The sequence below is a fragment of the Geotrypetes seraphini genome, chromosome 8 (genome assembly GCF_902459505.1).
Source record: "Geotrypetes seraphini chromosome 8, aGeoSer1.1, whole genome shotgun sequence".
Classification (NCBI taxonomy): Eukaryota; Metazoa; Chordata; class Amphibia; order Gymnophiona; family Dermophiidae; genus Geotrypetes; species Geotrypetes seraphini.
The window spans coordinates 19543169-19562089 of record NC_047091.1 but is presented as its reverse complement, the minus strand read 5'-3'; the positions used below and the strand labels follow the sequence as shown (position 1 = coordinate 19562089).

Genomic DNA, 18921 nt, shown 5'->3' with positions numbered 1-18921 from the left:
TCTTTGGAGCCAGGTACCCTGTTTTTTAAAGCATATTTGCTTGCTTGGCAATCTGTTTATAATAAAGCTACAGCCAAGTTGTTGCCACTTTAATAATAATAATAATAACTTTATTCTTCTATACCGCCACAATCTTGCGACTTCTAGGCGGTTTACAATCGGGAGTGCTGGACATGCAGCGAAATACAATATGCAGATATTCAGAGGAAATACAGAGGCATTAGTATAGAATTACTATTTGCTGAGTAGAATATAAGGTGTACATTTTAGTAGATGATTTCCGACAGGACCTGTTTGGAATAACAGGCAACGAAAATTACAACAAGATGAAGATAACATATTATATATACGACAGGATGAAGATAATATATTATATTTATAACAGTGCAGTAAATTCAGGTGGATTGAGGGGAGGGGGGAGCAGTCAGTTGTTTAGGTATTTCTGGAACAGGTATATTTTTAGGCGTTTCCTAAATTCCCCGTAGGTAGTGGGTGAGAGCAGTTGGTCAAGGTCTTTGCCCCATAGGGCTGCTTGGTGAGAGAGAAGGTGTTCGTGGTGTTTTTTCATTTTGCAGCCTCTAACAGGAGGGGAAATGAATTTTGAGTGTGTGTTTCTCTTGCGTTTGTTATTAGAAAATGAGAAAAGGTCCGTTATGTACTTGGGGGTAAGGCCGTATAGTACTTTTGTGCAATTATTCAGGTGTAATGCACATGGGCAGGATTAGAATGTCACAGCTGCCTATGTTCAGAAAACAAACTAGGAGGCAAAGATTTGCCACAGAATGCATACTATGAGGGGATGCTGAAAAGTTCTCAGATCACTGATTGAACCATGTCAATGAAATGTGTGAAATTTTTAAGTGTGGAACTCCGAGCCATCATGAAGTTCCTATTCTTGCAGAAGAAAATGCCAAAGGAAATCCATGAATGCAAATGCCCATCCTATTCCACAGTGAAGAAGTGGTGTGCAAACTTTCAGCGTGGAGATTTCGAGGCTGAAGATGCAGCAAGGTCTTGGAGGCCTCAAACAATGTCAACTCCTTAAACTGTTGACCCACATCCAAGACCTGATTTTGGAAGATTGGCAATATCGGCTAAAACAATTTCTGAGATACTACAGATATCCAGATAACATGCTAGGTCAGGGGTAGGCAATTCCGGTCCTCGAGAGCCGGAGCCAGGTCAGGTTTTCAGGATATCCACAATGAATATGTACGAGATGGATTTGCATGCACTGCCTCCTTGAGATGCAAATCTATCTCATGCATGGCCGGCATACAGCACTGGACAGATAAAGCAGTGATTTACTTCCCTTATAATTGAAGTGTAGTAGTATTTGGCTCCATTAATGTGGACTAATCTGCCCGAATCGGAACAATCCGTTTTCGACTGGTTTCCAGCAGTCGCTTCTTAGGTTGATCGGCCAGCCTGGTCAGATCGGGAAATTTGTTTAGTGAATAGCGTCCCTACTTACTTTGCATGCAGTTCCCCTCATTTGCATGCGCGGATCGGATCGCAAAACAGGTTAGTGAATACTGCAGGAGGGAAACTGGGTCGCAAAGGGCTCACAAACCGATCGGTACACGATCGGTTTGCATAGCGAATGTAGCCCTTATTTAGAAAGCACCTTTAGGGCACAAATGTAGCAGTCAGGGTGTCATTTAGAATGTAGAAGGAGCGTGGCAGAGACCTCAGATTAAAGTCCCCCATATACAAAGGAGGAAGGGGGTGGCTGCTGCCATGTGGCTCTCACACAGGTGCTAAGTGTGACAAAGGATGAAAGGCAGATACATGTACCTCCTTACACCAGCAGGGAAAGCTGTCGGCTGCCCCATTAACATTCTGTCTAATAAGCAAGAACACCAAAGGGAAGAGGGGGAAAGAACTCTCCCACAGACTTCAAACAGAACCACTACCCAGGCCAGGATTAACCAATAGGCCAAGTAGGCACGGGCCTAGGGCCTGAAATGGTCAGGGAGGCCCGATGAAGGAGGGCATCAACATTGTTTTTTCCAAACGGCGATGGGCCCCTCCAGCATCGATCGGCAACGCGGCCTCCCCCCCATCGACGGAAAGTAAGATAAGCAAGCAACGCGGGTAAGAAAAGGCAACGGGAACTGTAATTGTGCAAGCGGTGCTGCTTGCCCAAAGCTTCCCTCTGACGCAGCTTCCTGTTTCCGCCTGGGCGTATGGTGGGGTGGGGCGGGGCAGGGGGCCCAGTGCACTTGTATGCCTAGGGGCCCTCGACGAATTAATCCTGCCCTGCCACTACTTGGAAAGAATGGGGAGAAAATCAGAAGCGGGGACACCAACAATGCATGCATATAGAGAGACAGACACAGAGAGAGACAGACAGACAACACAGAGAACAAGTTACCCTGAATGACAGTCACAATACTGAGTCACCAAAGGCTTAGAAAACTACACACAGTTTATGCTATAAAACCATCTGCTACTAATTTATGATCAAAAAGAATAGATATACTTAAGATCATTTCTCTATACAGTCAGAAAAGAGAACAGAGATGACAAGGAGAGACAGATGGAGGATGGCTAGTCTCTCACCAGCAGAGATAGAGCATGCTGGCAGTTCCTCACCTGGCAGGTGAGAGGAAGTGTGTGATTAGCATCTGAATCCCAAACTTTGCAAAGTGGTGAAGACTCTGGGGCTGCAGACATGTGCCTGCTTAATGTCACCTCATTAGCAGCCCCTCAATTCACAGGGAGGTGACCGGCAGTAGGTCCTCGGAACTCCACATCAAAGGCAAAAGAGCAATACGTGAAAGGAGGGAGTGGAGAAAGGAGGTGATCCTGGGGGCCATTTCCTCTACAAGACCCTGGGAAATGCTGCACTGCCACTGTCTCCTAGGTCTAAGCTTAGGGACTGAACATCAATAGCACCACGACAGCAGATAGAAACCAGCATGGTCCATCCAGTCTGCCCAGAAAGGTGGTCGGGACTGAGCTTGATGCCCCTTTCTTTTCAGTGTTATACCTGTCACTCTTAGCAGTTACCCTCTGCTTTATTGTTAAGGTTGTCCCTCTCCACCCTATCCCTTCCCAACTTTCTCTCTTTTTTTTTTTTCCAAGTGTTTTAAATGCACAAGTTGGTTGTTTTACTTGAATGGAAATGCCTTATATTGTTATTCCATCATCCAATAAAAGAATCCTCCAAGCTTATCCCACACATTTTTGAATTCCGTCACAATTTTGATTATCACCATTTCCAAGAAAAGGTACTTCCCAATTCTGCTATTCACGGCCGGCACTAAAAACCACGCTTATAGTTTTGAAAAAGGGGGGTGAAAAAGGTATGTGAGGGGGCAGAGAGGAGGTGCTGCTCTGGTGCCCCTCCCCCATGAAGACAGCGCCCGGGGGTCCCTGCACCCCCTCCCCCCACACACACACTGTTTCCCCTCTTTGTAACTTCATTTCAATGTATGTGTGTGTCACACATTCATTGAAATGAAGTTACAAAGAGGGCAAACTGAATAGCAGAATTGGGAAGTACCTTTTCATGGAAATGGTGATAATCAAAATTGTGACTGCACCCTCCCCCGCGCGATCCGGCACCCCCCCCCCCCCCGCCGCGACCTGAGGTCACCCCAACCCACCCGAACCCTCTTCTTACTTTGATGTAGCCTCCGCACCAGCACCGGCATGTGAGACTCTCAGGCCTTGAGCATGCGCACATGCTCAAGGCCCAGCACAGGAGGCAGATCTTAGGGCACCGGCACCAGCACAGGACATGCTGGTGCCGGTGCGGAGACTACATCAAAGTAAGAAGAGGGTTCGGGTGGGTTGGGAGATCTCAGGTCGCAGCGGGGGGGGGGGGGGGGAGGGGTGCCGGATGGTGGCGGGGAGGAGGGTGCCGGTTCGCGGAGGTGGCGCTCGCAAATCGAGGCGCGCTCGGTATACGAGGCACCAAGTTTGCAAATGTTTTGCTCGTCTTGCAAAACACTCGCAAACCGGTGCACTCGTAAACCGAGGTACCACTGTATTTTGTTATCTTTTAATAACAAAAATCAATAAAATATAAAGGAAAAAAAAAATGATTTTAAAATGTTAATTTTAGCTCTGTAAACCGACCAGATACTTGTTGGTGGCTGGTCTATCAAATTACAAATTGGAAACTATGAGGCAGATTATCCACTCTTAGAGATCCTTTTACTTCGCCGCGCTAGCAAGGTTAGCGTGTCGGACATTTCATCACGCGCTAACCCCCGCGGCTGGCTAAAAACTAACGCCTGCTCAAGGCAGGCGTTAGCGGCTAGCACAGCAGGCGGTTTCACGCGTTAAACCCCTACTGCGCTTTGATAAAAGGAGCCCTTAATGTTGCACAGATCACTTCTGTAACTACACAGACCGATTTATTATTATTTACCACCGACTGATTATCACCACTACCAAACCGATTATTGTTACCACACAGACCGATGTTATGGGATATGACTGCAGATAACAGATTATATAAATATCAATTCTAAATGAATTCTACATGAAAGCGATCTGAACAAAGCTCGATAATTCTATGCTGGGAGCCTCAACCCTGAAGAAATGAATTGAAACATGGCATGTCGGTGGAGGCGCTCCCTTGACTTATTAATAAGATAAGTTTGTTTCTTACTAAATGATCCGGTGAAGACAATGGCTCGTGCAATTCATATATTGGAAGCATATAAAGAAATGAACAGCCTACTGAGGATTCTACACATACAAAAATGTTTTGCATGAATTGATATTTATATAGAGGGTTATAAAAAGCAATGTTACTTACCATAACAGTTGTTATCCATGGACAGCAGGCAGCTATTCTCACTAGTGGGTGATGTCATCCGACAGAGCCCCGATACGGACGTCTCACAAGCATGTCTTGCTTGAAGAAACTTAGAAGTTTCGAGATGCCCGCACCGCGCATGCGCCAGTGCCTTCCCGCCCGATGGACCGGGCGTGTCTCCTCAGTTCAGGTAGCTAGCCGAGAAGCCAACCCAGGGGAGGTGGGTGGGACGTGAGAATAGCTGCCTGCTGTCCCTGGATAACAACTGTTACGGTAAGTAACATTGCTTTATCCCAGGACAAGCAGGCAGGTATTCTCACTAGTGGGTGACCTCCAAGCTAACCTCAATGGGATGGTGGGAGAGTTGGCAACTTAGGAGAATAAATTTTGTAATACTGTTTGGCCAAACTGTCCATCCCGTCTGGAGAAAGTATCCAGACAATAATGAGAGGTGAATGTATGAACCGAGGACCAAGTGGCAGCCTTACAAATCTCCTCAATCGGTGTCGATCAGAGGAAGGCTACAGAGGCTGCCATCGCTCTGACCCTATGGGCTGTGACCTTACAGGGAAGGGGTAATCCAGCCTGGGCATAGCAAAAAGAGATACAAGCCGCCATCCAGTTGGAAATGGTGCGCTTCGATACAGGTCGTCCCAACTTGTTCGGATCAAAGGAGACGAAAAGTTGAGGAGCAGTTCTGTGTGGTTTGGTGCGATCCAGGTAGAAAGCCAAAGCACGTTTACAGTCCAGAGTGTGAAGAGCTGATTCTCCAAGATGAGAATGAGGCTTTGGAAAAAACACAGGAAGCACTATGGATTGGTTAAGATGAAATTCAGAGACCACTTTAGGCAGGAATTTCGGATGAGTGTGGAGGACAACTTTGTCATGATGGAATACTGTGAAAGGTGGATCCGCCACTAAGGCCTGAAGCTCACTGACCCTGCGAGCAGATGTGAGGGCCACCAGAAAAACCACTTTCCAGGTGAGAAACTTAAGTAGAGCCTTGTTGAGAGGCTCAAAAGGAGGTTTCATAAGCTGAGAAAGGACAACATTGAGATCCCAAACCACTGGGGGAGGTTTGAGAGGAGGATTGACATGGAAAAGTCCTTTCATAAATCTGGAAACCACAGGATGAGCAGAGAGGGGTTTCCCTTGTAGAGGCTGATGGAAAGCCGCAATAGCACTCAGGTGGACTCGTATAGATGTAGACTTGAGACCAGAATGAGACAGGTGTAGAAGATAGTCCGATACAGAAGATAGGGAGGCTCGCTGAGGTTCCTTGGAATTGGAAACACACCATAAAGAAAATCTAGTCCATTTCTGGGAGTAGCATTGACGAGTAGCAGGCTTCCTGGAAGCCTCCAAGACATCCCTCACCGCCTGGGAAAACTGGTGAGGAGTTACATTGAGAGGAACCAAGCTGTCAGGTGGAGAGACTGCAGGTTGGGATGAAGCAGTGATCCTTAATGTTGAGTAAGTAGAGAAGGAAACACTGGAAGAAGGACCGGTTCCCTGCTGCTGAGTTGAAGTAGGAGGGAGAACCAAGGTTGCCTGGGCCACCGAGGAGCTATCAGAATCATGGTGGCCTGGTCGGATTTCAATTTGACCAGAGTCTTTTGAATGAGAGGAAATGGAGGAAAGGCATACAGAAAGCGATTCCCCCAATCCAGCAAAAAAGCATCTGCCTCGAGGCGATGAGGAGTGTAGATCCTGGAGCAAAACTGAGGCAGTTTGAAGTTGTGGGGAGCCGCAAAGAGGTCTATCTGAGGCGTCCCCCATTGAGCAAAGATCTGATGAAGGGGGTCGGAATGGAGAATCCATTCGTGAGGCTGGAGGAGACGACTCAAGTTGTCTGCCAAGACGTTGTCCTTCCCCTGAATGTAGACAGCCTTGAGGAAGGCGTTGTGGCGAACCGCCCAATCCCAGACTCTGAGAGCTTCCTGGCAGAGGGAGGACGAGCCCGTGCCCCCTTGCTTGTTTACATAATACATGGCGACCTGGTTGTCTGTGCGAATGAGGACCACCATGTCGTGAAGCAGATGTTGAAAAGCTTGAAGAGCATAGAAGATGGCTCTGAGCTCGAGAAGATTGATTTGATGGAGTCGGTCCGCACTGGTCCAGAATCCCTGAGTGCGAAGCCCATCCAGATGAGCCCCCCAGGCATAGGTCGAGGAATCTGTTGTGAGAACCTTCTGGTGAAGAGGAGTGTGAAACAGCAAACCTCTGGATAGATTCGAAGAGGTCATCCACCAAAGTAGAGACTGCCGAAGAGCAGGAGTGACTATGATGTGTCGAGTCAACGGTCCGACACCTGAGTCCATTGAGAAGCCAGGGTCCACTGAGGGATTCGGAGATGGAGCCTGGCAAAAGGTGTCACATGAACTGTAGAGGCGATGTGCCCCAGGAGGACCATCATGTGTCTCGCTGAGATGGTCTGGCGAGAAGACACAGACTGGCAGAGATGAAGAAGAGCATCCATGCGCTGAGGAGGAAGGAATGGTCGAAGCTGAATGGTGTCCAGGACCGCCCCGATGAAGGGAAGAGACTGGGTAGACTGCAGATGAGATTTGGAGAAGTTGATCTCGAAGCCCAAACTCTGCAGGAAGCAAATCGTGGCCAAGGTCGCCGAAATGACCTCTGGAGCAGATGGGGCCTTGATGAGCCAGTCGTCGAGGTAGGGAAACACCTGAAGACCCCTGTTCCGAAGTGCAGCGGCCCAGACACTTCGTGAAGACTCTGGGAGATGAGGACAGGCCGAATGGAAGTACCCGATACTGCAGATGTAGATTTCCCACCCGAAATCTGAGGAACTTGCGGGAGGCCGGATGAATGGGAATGTGAGTGTAGGCCTCCTTGAGATCCAGAGAGCATAACCAGTCGTTTCGCTCGAGGAGGGGGGTATAGAGAGGCAAGGGTCAGCATGCGAAACCTCTCCTTGACCAAGAACTTGTTGAGGACCCGAAGGTCCAGTATGGGTCGCAGGTCGCCCGTCTTCTTCGGGACGAGGAAGTACCGGGAGTAAAAACCCCGGTTGTGCTGGTCCACCGGGACCGGCTCGACGGCCCGAAGCCGGAGCAAAGCTTGAGCTTCCTGAAGAAGGAGGGCGGTCTGTGTCAAGTTGGAAGGATACTCTCTTGGAGGGTGGTCCGGAGGGACCCGATGGAATTGAAGAGAGTATCCTTCTCTTACGATGGAAAGGACCCAGAGGTCGGTGGTAATAGCCTCCCATCGATGATAAAAATGGTGGAGGCGACCCCCGATGGGAAAAACAGGAGGATGCAGAACGAGGTCGGTTATGCCCCCTGGAATAGAGTCAAAACGGCTGAGTAGCCTTCGGTGCAGCCGGCGGCTGAGGTTTCTGCTGCGCCTTTTGGGGAGGCTGTCTCTTCGCCGGTTGCCTCGCAGCAGGAGTCTGCCGTGGAGTGTAGCGCCGCTGATAAATCAAAGGCGGTCGAGAAGGTCGAGACTGCTGAGGCTTGGGCTTAGGCCGAAGGATAGATTGGAAAGACTTTTCATGATCTGAAAGTTTCTTGGTAACAGTCTCGATAGACTCGTCGAACAGATCGGCGCCCGCACAAGGCACATTGGCAAGTCTGTCTTGGAGGTTCGGATCCATGTCAATTGTTCGAAGCCATGCCAATCAACGCATGGCCACGGAACGGGCGGCAGCACGTGCCGAGAGCTCAAAGGCATCGTACGAGGACTGCATCAGCTGGAGACGTAGCTGGGAAAGGGAGGCTACCACTTCCTCGAACTCGAATCGAGCCTGTGAATCAATGTAGGGAGTAAACTTGCGGAGCACCGGCAAGAAGAACTCCAAATATGAAGAAAAAAAGAAATTATAATTGAGAACTCGAGAAGCCATCATAGAATTCTGGTAGATTCTCCTACCGAACTTATCCATCGTCCTGCCCTCTCGTCCCGGTGGTACAGAGGCATAGACCTGGGAGGGATGAGAACGCTTGAGAAAGGACTCGACCAGCAGGGATTGGTGAGAGAGTTGAGCGCCCTCAAACCCCTTGTGATGAACAATGCGATATCTTGCATCCAATTTGCTCGGGACCGCAAGAATGGAGTACGGCGTCTCAAAACATCGCATAAATGTTTGATCCAGCAATTTATGGAGAGGAAGCCGAAGAGACTCTGCAGGAGGATTAGGCAAGTGCAAGGTGTCGAGATACTCCTTAGAATACCGAGACCCAGTGTCCAAAGTCACATCCAAGTCATCAGCCATTTGCCGGAGGAAGGAAGAAAAAGACAATTGGTCTGCCAGTACCGGCCTCCGAGACGGACTGGATGAAGTGGAAGCCTCAGGATCCAGAGAGACTTGGGAGCGACAAGGAGAATAAGAGGTAGATGGTTCCTCATACTCCGGCCCCTCCGGGGGAGATAAATCAGAGGAGGAGTACCCCAGGCGTGGCAGCTTCTTCTGCGGTGAAACCTCAGAATGGCGCGAGGAGTGCCGAGATGAGTGCCTGGATCGACGCCCCTCCCGGTGTCTGGAGGGAGAGCGAGAATGGCGATACTTCGCATGGTCCCCTGAAGCTTCCAGCGAATGAATGGGACTGGAAGCGGTAGATCGAAGGGGCGGGATGGAGGCCGCCTCACGCGATGCAGCCCAGGCCTGGTACGGAGTGCGGAAGAACTCTTCCTGCAATTTACTATGCCCAGGACTTCGATTATCAATCGATGGAACAGCACCGTGTTGGCGCGGAGGCGTAATGGGCTCTAAAGGAGGCATGTCGCTAAAGGAAGCCCGCCTCGAGGGACTGGTCGCCCTTCGCCGCTCCTCCTCGTCAAGCAACGAGGTTGATCGGCGAGGAGGAGGAGGAGGAGGGGGTGGCCCGCCCCATGGGATCGGGACCGGGAGGTCACCCTGAATGGAGGCGATTAACCTGGGCCCCATAGTTTGCATGAGCTCGACAAACTGAGCTTCCAGCAGGGACCGTAGCGAAGCCAATATGGAGGGATCCGCACCGAAAGGGGGTCCTCCAGCACGGTTTTCGCGCTCCTTCGTGGTCGAGTGCTTCTGCTTGGAAGCTTTCGGCACCTTAATGACCACAGGTGGAATAGTAGAAGGTGGTACCTGAGCCGAGGAAACGGGGACAGGCACCGGCGACGAACTTGGGGCCGAAGCCGGGGTAAACGAAGCCGGCTTCAGAAGGCCCGGAGTAACAGAAGAAGTCACTGGCTTCGCATGGACAGGCGAAGCGGCCGATGAAGTCGAAGCCGAAGGTTCCTTAGCAGCTTCCATCTTGAACATCGACTCCCACAACAGACAGCGCCGCTTAAACGCCCACGCTGTTAGAGTGGAACAAGGCCGGCATGATTTCGGGAAATGTTCTGGACCAAGACACTGCAGGCAGCATCGATGTGGGTCCGTCAGCGAAATCGCGCGCTGGCACTTGCTACACTTTTTAAAACCGGTGATTGGCCGGGACATAGGCCGAAAAAGCTCCGCCGCAAGATCGAAGGAGCTGGGCCTGAGCCTGAGCCACGTGGCCGACCCGGCCGACTCGCCGGAAGAAAAATTTTTTTTTTTTTTAAAATAAAAGAAAGAAAATACACGAAAAAGAGTAAAAGAAACCCAAAATCGCGGAATTTAGAAGGCAAAAACGGGAATTCAGTCAGCGCAGAATTGAAGTAAAACTTCTCAGCTCCGCGGAAAGAAAAGAACTGAGGAGACACGCCCGGTCCATCGGGCGGGAAGGCACTGGCGCATGCGCGGTGCGGGCATCTCGAAACTTCTAAGTTTCTTCAAGCAAGACATGCTTGTGAGACGTCCGTATCGGGGCTCTGTCGGATGACATCACCCACTAGTGAGAATACCTGCCTGCTTGTCCTGGGATAATTGATGAATTACATACTATTAACTGGGCTATTATGGTTGAATTTTGATGACTATCCAGTTATATTATTAGCCTTTAGTTTACTTTAAATGCAGATAACAGATACATAAGAAATGCAGCAGGGCAGTTTACAAATAATCAGCAGGGGATTACGAGTAGATCAGCGGGTGTCCTAATGCCGCTTTACAGAGCAATGGTCAGACCACACTTGGAATACTGCATCCAACACTGGTCTCCATACCTAAAGAAGGCTATAACCCTGCTGGAGAGGGTGCAGAGGCGAGCCACGAAACTAGTAAAAGGAATGGAAAATTTGAGCTACAAAGAACGCCTTGGAAAACTGGGACTGTTCACCCTCGAAAAGAGGAGACTGCGAGGGGATATGATAGAGACTTTTAAAATACTAAAAGGATTCGACAAAATAGAGCAAGAAACATCGTTATTCACATTGTCAAATGTGACACGAACAAGAGGTCATGGACTGAAACTGAGGGGCGGCAGGTCCAGGACAAATGCCAGGAAGTTCTGTTTCGCACATCGAGTGGTGAACTCTTGGAATGCTCTCCCGGAGGAGGTTGTGACGGAGACCACCATTCTGGGATTCAAGCGCAAGTTGGATGCACACTTTATTGCAAATCACATTGAGGGATACGGGTAATCAAGGTCTCCATCAGGGAGCACCTAGCTTGGCCTCCGCGTGTGCGGGTCGCCGGACTAGATGGACCTAAGGTCTGATCCGGTGAAGGCGTTTCTTATGTTCTTATGGGTAGATCCCACTGTTGAGTGGGGAAAAATCGGAAAAGGCCAAAGACAATTCTTAGGGAAAAAGAGGAGCGAAAAGTGAGGAGATGGTGTGCTCTCAGGGGGTTGCTTTTGGAAAAGGCTTTTCTTTAATGAAAGGCGGCGGGAGAGGGGGGGCAGCAGCGGAGGATGAGGAGGCAGAATTTGGAAAGAAGAGTCGTTTGTAGGCTGTGGGAAGCTGAGATGCTCTCTTCTGCTCTGTTCTCAGATTCAGGGGGCAGCTACCTTATGCTCTCACCTGCCTTCAAACAGCCAGAGCTGATCCCACCTCCAACAGCTCTTGTCTCTTGCAAGCCCAGTGGGAGAAAGGGAAGTTTTGGTTCCTTCCTTTCCTAAATATGACCTCCTTCAGCATGAGTTTTTCCTTCTCTAACTGGTTCTAAGACATTGCTATAGTCTGGGCACACATGCATTCACTGCGCTGTTCAAATCAAGGGCATCCTGACCATTAAATAATCTGTGATAAAAGTTTGATCGCCTCCAGTATTTCAATTTCTTTTTGAGATTTTTAATTATCTGTTAGATTGTATTGTATCTTTACATTGCTATTTGTAGATTACATAGTCCTTTTGGCAATTTGCCTAATGTTTATAGTCACCAGCACTATACCAAATTTATAAATGGGATGGCATATAAAATAAGTGAATAAGAGGGGTTTGGGGGAGGGGGGTACGGGCCTGTTGGGGGGTGTTTGGGTCTCTTTGTTCCCTGAGAGGACATCAGAGTCCAGTCCTCTTTTGGGGGGAGGTGGCCCTCTTTTGACTGTTATTGGAACTGTTACAATCCTTATCTGTGTTCTGTGGTTGTGAGTTGTTATTCTCTTTACCAATAAAAAAAGTTTAATAATAATAAAATAAGTGAATATTTCAAGATGAATATACAGGTAGAAAGCCCTCGTATCCAAGCCCATGCAGTACCAAAGCTCCTCTATCCATTCTTAGCCCTCAGCTTATCAGAAAAGCCAGATCGTTAACTTGTTTCTCAAAAGGTAACATAGTAGATGACAGCAGATAAAGACCCGAATGGTCTATCCAGTCTGCCCAACCTGATTTAATTTAATTTTTTTTAAAAAAAATTTCTTCTTAGCTATTTCTGGGCAAGAATCCAAAGCTCTGCCCAGTACTGTGCTTAGGTTCCAACTACTGAAGTCTCCGTCAAAGCTCACTCCAACCCATCTACACCATCCCAGCCACTTAAGCCCTCCCCAGCCCATCCACCCCCAAATGGCCATATACAGACACAGACCGTGCAAGTCTGCCCAGTACTGGCCTTAGTTCTTCAATATTTACTATTATTTTCTGATTCTAGATCCTCTGTGTTCATCCCACGCTTTTTTGAACTCTGTCACTGTTTTCCTCTCCACCACCTCCCTCGGGACCGTATTCAAGGCATCCACCACCCTCTCCGTAAAGAAGAATTTCCTTACATTGCTCTTGAGTCTACCACCCCTCAACCTCAAATTATGTCCTCTGGTTTTACCATTTTCCTTTCTCTGGAAAAGATTTTGTTCTACGTTAATACCTTTCAAGTATTATCTCTCCTGTCCCTCCTTTCTTCTACATATTCATAGTTTTTATACATAGTCATAATTTTACTCAAAACTTGTGCTTTTTTGGCAAACCATACCCCTTTCTCCATGACCTGTGCTCTTACCTCCCCAATCTCTCAATATCTTCCTTCTTCTTTCTGCTGTCATACCACCCATACCCTATCCCAATTCTGCTGCAGCCTGCACCAGTAACCTCTAAAACCATATTCTTAAAACAGGGGTCTCCAAAGTCCCTCCTTGAGGGCCGAATCTAGTCGGGTTTTCAGAATCTCCCCAATGAATAAGCATGAGATCTATGTGCATGCATTGCTTTCAATGCATATTCATTGGGGAAATCCTGAAAAACCCGACTGGATTCAGCCCTCAAGGAGGGACTTTGGAGACCCCTGCTCTAAAATGTCCAAATCTCTCCTCCATCCCAGCAAAAGGTGACCTTGCAGAGAATTATTGTTATTCTACGCACTACTTTATTCTGCCACAAGGTGGCCCAAAGACCTTCTGCATCTTACTTTTTCAGATTTCAAGCCTATGCTTTCTCCTCAGCAAAGCAAAGCTAGCAGCAAAGGTACAGCTTAAAAACTTTTCTAAATTACCTCCATATTTGATTAAAACAGCCCTTACCTTATTCCCTTGTTCATCAACAGAATTACTACCTAGGAAAGCAAACAGGAGAGAGAGGATTGCGTTAGCACCATTGATCATATGAGCATCAGCACAGTCCTGTGACCCTGCATATCAATAAAATACTGTACACTTCTCCCTCCGAATCCGTGGGTTTAGTACCCGCAAATTCGGCTATTCGGGATTTTTTGTCCTGGACCTCCCCCTAGTTTTAAAAGGCTAAATCACTGCGTCCCGGACCTCCCCAGACTTTATCTGGTGATCTAGCGGTGTCGCGGGGCGACAGCCATTTTCCTACACTCCTGTCCCATGCAGAGCCTGAAGAGACTACAACGGGAATTCACGGCAGCCATTTTTGATGATAGCTCTGCACGGGGCAGGAACATAGGAAGATCGCTCCTGTCCTGCGGCACCGCTAGACCAAAAGGTAAGGTCTGGGGAGGTCCGGGACGCAGGAGGGCAGCGGGGGTGCATCAGAGCCGGCCCTAAAAGTTATCCACAATTTTCCATATTCGTGGGCCAGCTCTGCCCCTAACCTTTGCGGATTCGGAGGGAGAAGTATAATGCTCGGAACAGGGAACAGCCCCTCATGTTTAGTCATGAGAAAGTTTGAGAGTTGCTATAATACACCTGCCATGAAATATATCCCGTAAAAGTCTACTAGTGCTCTTTTTATTTTGGGTTGTCTTTTATGTTTATCGTAATTGAATCTCTTTCATTACAGTGTGTTTTATTTTAATCTATTTAGTTTTATAGACTTATTTACAATTAGCTTTTTTTATTTTGATAGGACTTGAATACAGTGTTTCAATCTGTATTACGCTGTATTATATTAGAATTTGAATTATATATTATAGACGAATATATTCTGTATACTGTAATTTTTTTTCTCCCTTTTCTATTTTTAATGGAGTTCCTTTCATCATTTTATTGGATTACTTTATTAACCGCTTCGATCCTATTTGGTAAATTATGCGGTATATAAAGATTTTTAATGAACAAACATTATAAGACAAATAACTACAGTGGTTAAAGCTACAGCTTCAGCACCCTGAGGTTGCAGGTTCAACCCACGCTGCTTTGTGACCCTGGGCTAGATGCACTAAAGTCAGCAATCGTCGCTAAACCTGTTTTCACAGCTTTAGCAATGATCGCTTTTACCGACCCGATGCACAAAGCGGCTCATCGTGTGTTTTTCCCCTCCATCGCCCAATTTCCGATCCAGCCATACAAATTAGCTAAAACCCCATGCAAAAAAAACCAAACAGACGTTTTCGCTATCAGAAAAAAATGGGGAGGACAGGCTATAAAAATGAATAAATAAATAAATAAAATACGATACTACGTAGAGTTTTATTCATTATGGAAACAATTAAAACATGGAGTGGGGTATTAAACAAGCAAATAAAGAGTTAAAATTTAAAAGGAACCTGAAAAAGGTGGGTTTTAGCCTAGGTTTGAATAGGGCCAGAGACGAAGTACCTTGTAAGACTTGAGGAGATATGATAGACTTACAAGATCATGAAGGGCATAGAGAGAGTAGAGAGGGACAGAAAGAGAGAGAGAAAGGGAGAGAGACAGAAATAGAGAGAGAAAGAGAGAGAGAGAGAGAGAAAGATAGAGAAAAATTGGAGAAACTGGGTCTCTTTTCCCTGGAGAAGAGGAGACTTAGAGGGGATATGATAGAGACTTACAAGATCATGAAGGGCATAGAGAGAGTAGAGAGGGACAGAAAGAGAGAGAGAAAGGGAGAAAGACAGAAAGAGAGAGAGAAAGATTGGAGAAACTGGGACTCTTTTCCCTGGAGAAGAGGAGACTTAGAGGGGATATGATAGAGACTTACAAGATCATGAAGGGCATAGAGAGAGTAGAGAGGGACAGAAAGAGAGAGAGAAAGGGAGAGAGACAGAAATAGAGAGAGAAAGAGAGAGAGAGAGAAAGAGAGAGAGAGAGAGAAAGATAGAGAAAAATTGGAGAAATTGGGTCTCTTTTCCCTGGAGAAGAGGAGACTTAGAGGGGATATGATAGAAACTTACAAGATCATGAAGGGCATAGAGAGAGTAGAGAGGGACAGATTCTGCAAACTTTCAAAAAATGAAAGAACAAGAGGGCATTTGGAAAAGTTGAAAGGGGACAGATTCAAAACGAATGCTAGGAAGTTCTTCTTTACCCAACGTGTGGTGGACACCTGGAATGCGCTTCCAGAGGACGTTATAGGGCAGAGTACGGTACTGGGGTTTAAGAAAGGATTGGACAATTTCCTGCTGGAAAAGGGGATAGAGGGGTATAGATAGAGGATCACTGCACAGGTCCTGGACCTGTTGGGCCGCTGCGTGAGCGGACTACTGGGCACGATGGACCTCAGGTCTGACCCAGCAGAGGCATTGCTTATGTTCTTAATGTGCTGAATAGCCAGGTGAAAACTGCTGAAAGTGCGGCCTAGTTAGGTGTTCTGTTGGATTCTTAACTCAGTTTTCGGTTACATGTACAGAATGTAATCACAAAAACTTATTTTAAATTGCAGGTGTTAAGTCAGCTTCAATCATATTTGACAATGTATGATTTTAAGAAAGTTGTTCAGCCTGTAGTGCTTGCTGGGCTGGATTATTGTAATCTTGCATTTCTGGGATTCCCAACAACATGATAAATGGGACAGAACTCCTCTCGTATAAGGAAAGACTAAAGAGGTTGGGGCTCTTCAGCTTGGAAAAGAGATGCATTTGGGGATTAATTAATAGGAAGGAACCGTATATGCTGGAGGAGAGAAGCTGATAGCACGGAGGGGAGAGGACCTTGGGGGTGACAGTGTCCGAAGATCTAAAGGCGAAAAAAAACAGTGTGACAAGGCAATGGCTGCTGCCAGAAGGATTCTGGGCTGTATAAAGAGAGGCGTAGTCAGTAGAAGGAAGAAGGTGTTGATGCCCCTGTACAGGTCATTGGTGAGGCCCCACTTGGAGTATTGTGTTCAGTTTTGGAGACCGTATCTGGCGAAAGACGTAAGAAGACTTGAGGCGGTCCAGAGGAGGGCGACGAAAATGATAGGAGGCTTGCGCCAGAAGACGTATGAGGAGAGACTGGAAGCCCTGAATATGTATACCCTAGAGGAAAGGAGAGACAGGGGAGATATGATTCAGACGTTCAAATACTTAAAGGGTATTAACGTAGAACAAAATCTTTTCCAGAGAAAGGAAAATGGTAAAACCAGAGGACATAATTTGAGGTTGAGGGGTGGTAGATTCAGGGGCAATGTTAGGAAATTCTACTTTACGGAGAGGGTGGTGGATGCCTGGAATGCGCTCCCGAGAGAGGTGGTGGAGAGTAAAACTGTGACTGAGTTCAAAGAAGCGTGGGATGAACACAGAAGATTTAGAATCAGAAAATAATATTAAAGATTGAACTAGGCCAGTTACTGGGCAGACTTGTACGGTCTGTGTCTGTGCATGGCCATTTGGAGGAGGATGGGCAGGGGAGGGCTTCAATGGCTGGGAGGGTGTAGATGGGCTGGAGTAAGTCTTAACAGAGATTTCGGCAGTTGGAACCCAAGCACAGTACCGGGTAAAGCTTTGGATTCTCGCCCAGAAATAGCTAAGAAGAAAGAAAAAAAAAAAAAAAAAATTTAAATTGAATCAGGTTGGGCAGACTGGATGGACCATTCGGGTCTTTATCTGCCATCATCTACTATGTTACTATGTAGATGGCCGAGGGGAGATATGATTGAAGGCTACAAAATCCTGAGAACGGGTACAAGTGGATCAAGTTTTTACTGCATCAAGATTTACAAAGACTAGGGGACACTCGAAGTTACAGAGTAATACTTTTAAAACCAATAGGAGAAAACATTTTTTCATGCAGAGAATAGTTGAGCTATGGAATGCGTTGCCAGAGGATGTGGTAAGAATGGTTAATGTAGCTGGTTTAAAAAAAAAAAGTTTAGACAAATTCCTGGAGGAAAAGTCCATAAACTGCCGTTGAGACAGACAAGGGAGAAGCCACTGTTTGTTCTGGATTGGTGGCATGAAATGCTGCTGCTATTTGGGTTTTTGCCAGGTACTTGTGACCTGGATCGGCCTCCGTGAAGATGGGATACTGGGCTAGATGGACCATTGGTCTGATCCAGTAAGGCTATTCCTATATTTGCACACATTACAGGTGGCTCAGAATTCTGTAATACAGATGCTGGATGGATCTGATAAGTCTGAACATGTTGCAGACATTATATTGCACTGTATTGGTTGAAAATGGAGTTTTTAAGTGAAATACAAGCTTCTTTGGATGGCATATTTGAGTGTTAATCACATGGCATCTAAGCATTTATGTGATTCTTTAGCACTTTATACTCTCGTGAGACAACCAAGATCTTCTACACAAGCATCTCTGACTGTCCCAGCTTTGACGAGCTTGCATTATGAGAGTATAAAGAAAAGGGTATTTTCATATGCAGGTTCCCGTAGAGTGGAACAAGTTGCCCGCGAATCTACGACACCTGAAAAACGTGCAGGAATTTAAGAAATTGTTAAAGAAACATTTGTTTTGTATTATGAAATACGGCACCAAACAATATGAAACAGATGACAAAAATCTGCTGACCCATGCTACCTGGTAAATATGTTGGGTTGTATGGGTCAGCAGATTTTTGTCATCTGTTTCATATTGTTTGGTATGTATTTTAATTGTTTTTATTGTGTATATTTACTTTTGTAATTCACTTTGGACACAGGCGGACTAGAAATAAACTAAACAAAAGACTCCATCCCACCCCCCCTTGTGCCATTCGTTTTAAAAAGAGCACAGTCAATACAAATATTTTTGCATATTTAATAGGGGGCATCGGATGTTGATTCGGAAGGCTGCTGTTCTTGGTAGGAAAATTAATGGATGCAATCAACCATATCTGCTTTCTGGGCCTGGCGAAATCGTCTCCACGGGTTAATGACCTTAGGAAAAAAAAAAAAAAAAGACATGCCCATCTTACCTTTAAACGATAACATGTTTTTCTGCAGATCTGGGAAGCTTATATTAAGTCATTGTCCCCTAGTGCTCGGTGTTTAGTTCTGAATTTGTTCTAATTTGGCTCTTCTAATTTGATTTATGGCACTCACCCTGGGTTGTTTGTGGGTATGGTATATGTGGTGGTGTATGGCTGTTGGTATGAATGTAAGGGGGGGGGAGAGACTAGGAATTTTGGGTGGGTGAGATAGATTTCTAATGTTTCTTGGGGGGAAGGAGGGGTAGAGGTTGGTACATGGCCTCTGTTTGTTAGAGAGTAGAGAATGACACGGGAAAAAAATCTGCCCCGTCACCGGACAACCGTCCTCTTCACCGCC

At 46.8% G+C, this 18921-nt stretch overlaps 1 protein-coding gene across 1 annotated transcript in view; it reads right to left on the bottom strand.

Moving 5' to 3' along the window:
- The window catches only part of TIMM50 (translocase of inner mitochondrial membrane 50), a 71257-nt gene that overhangs the window by 41454 nt on the left and 10882 nt on the right, over positions 1–18921 (bottom strand). The window contains 1 exon segment of the mRNA XM_033953536.1: positions 13598–13629. Coding sequence (XP_033809427.1) covers positions 13598–13629 — 32 coding nt within the window.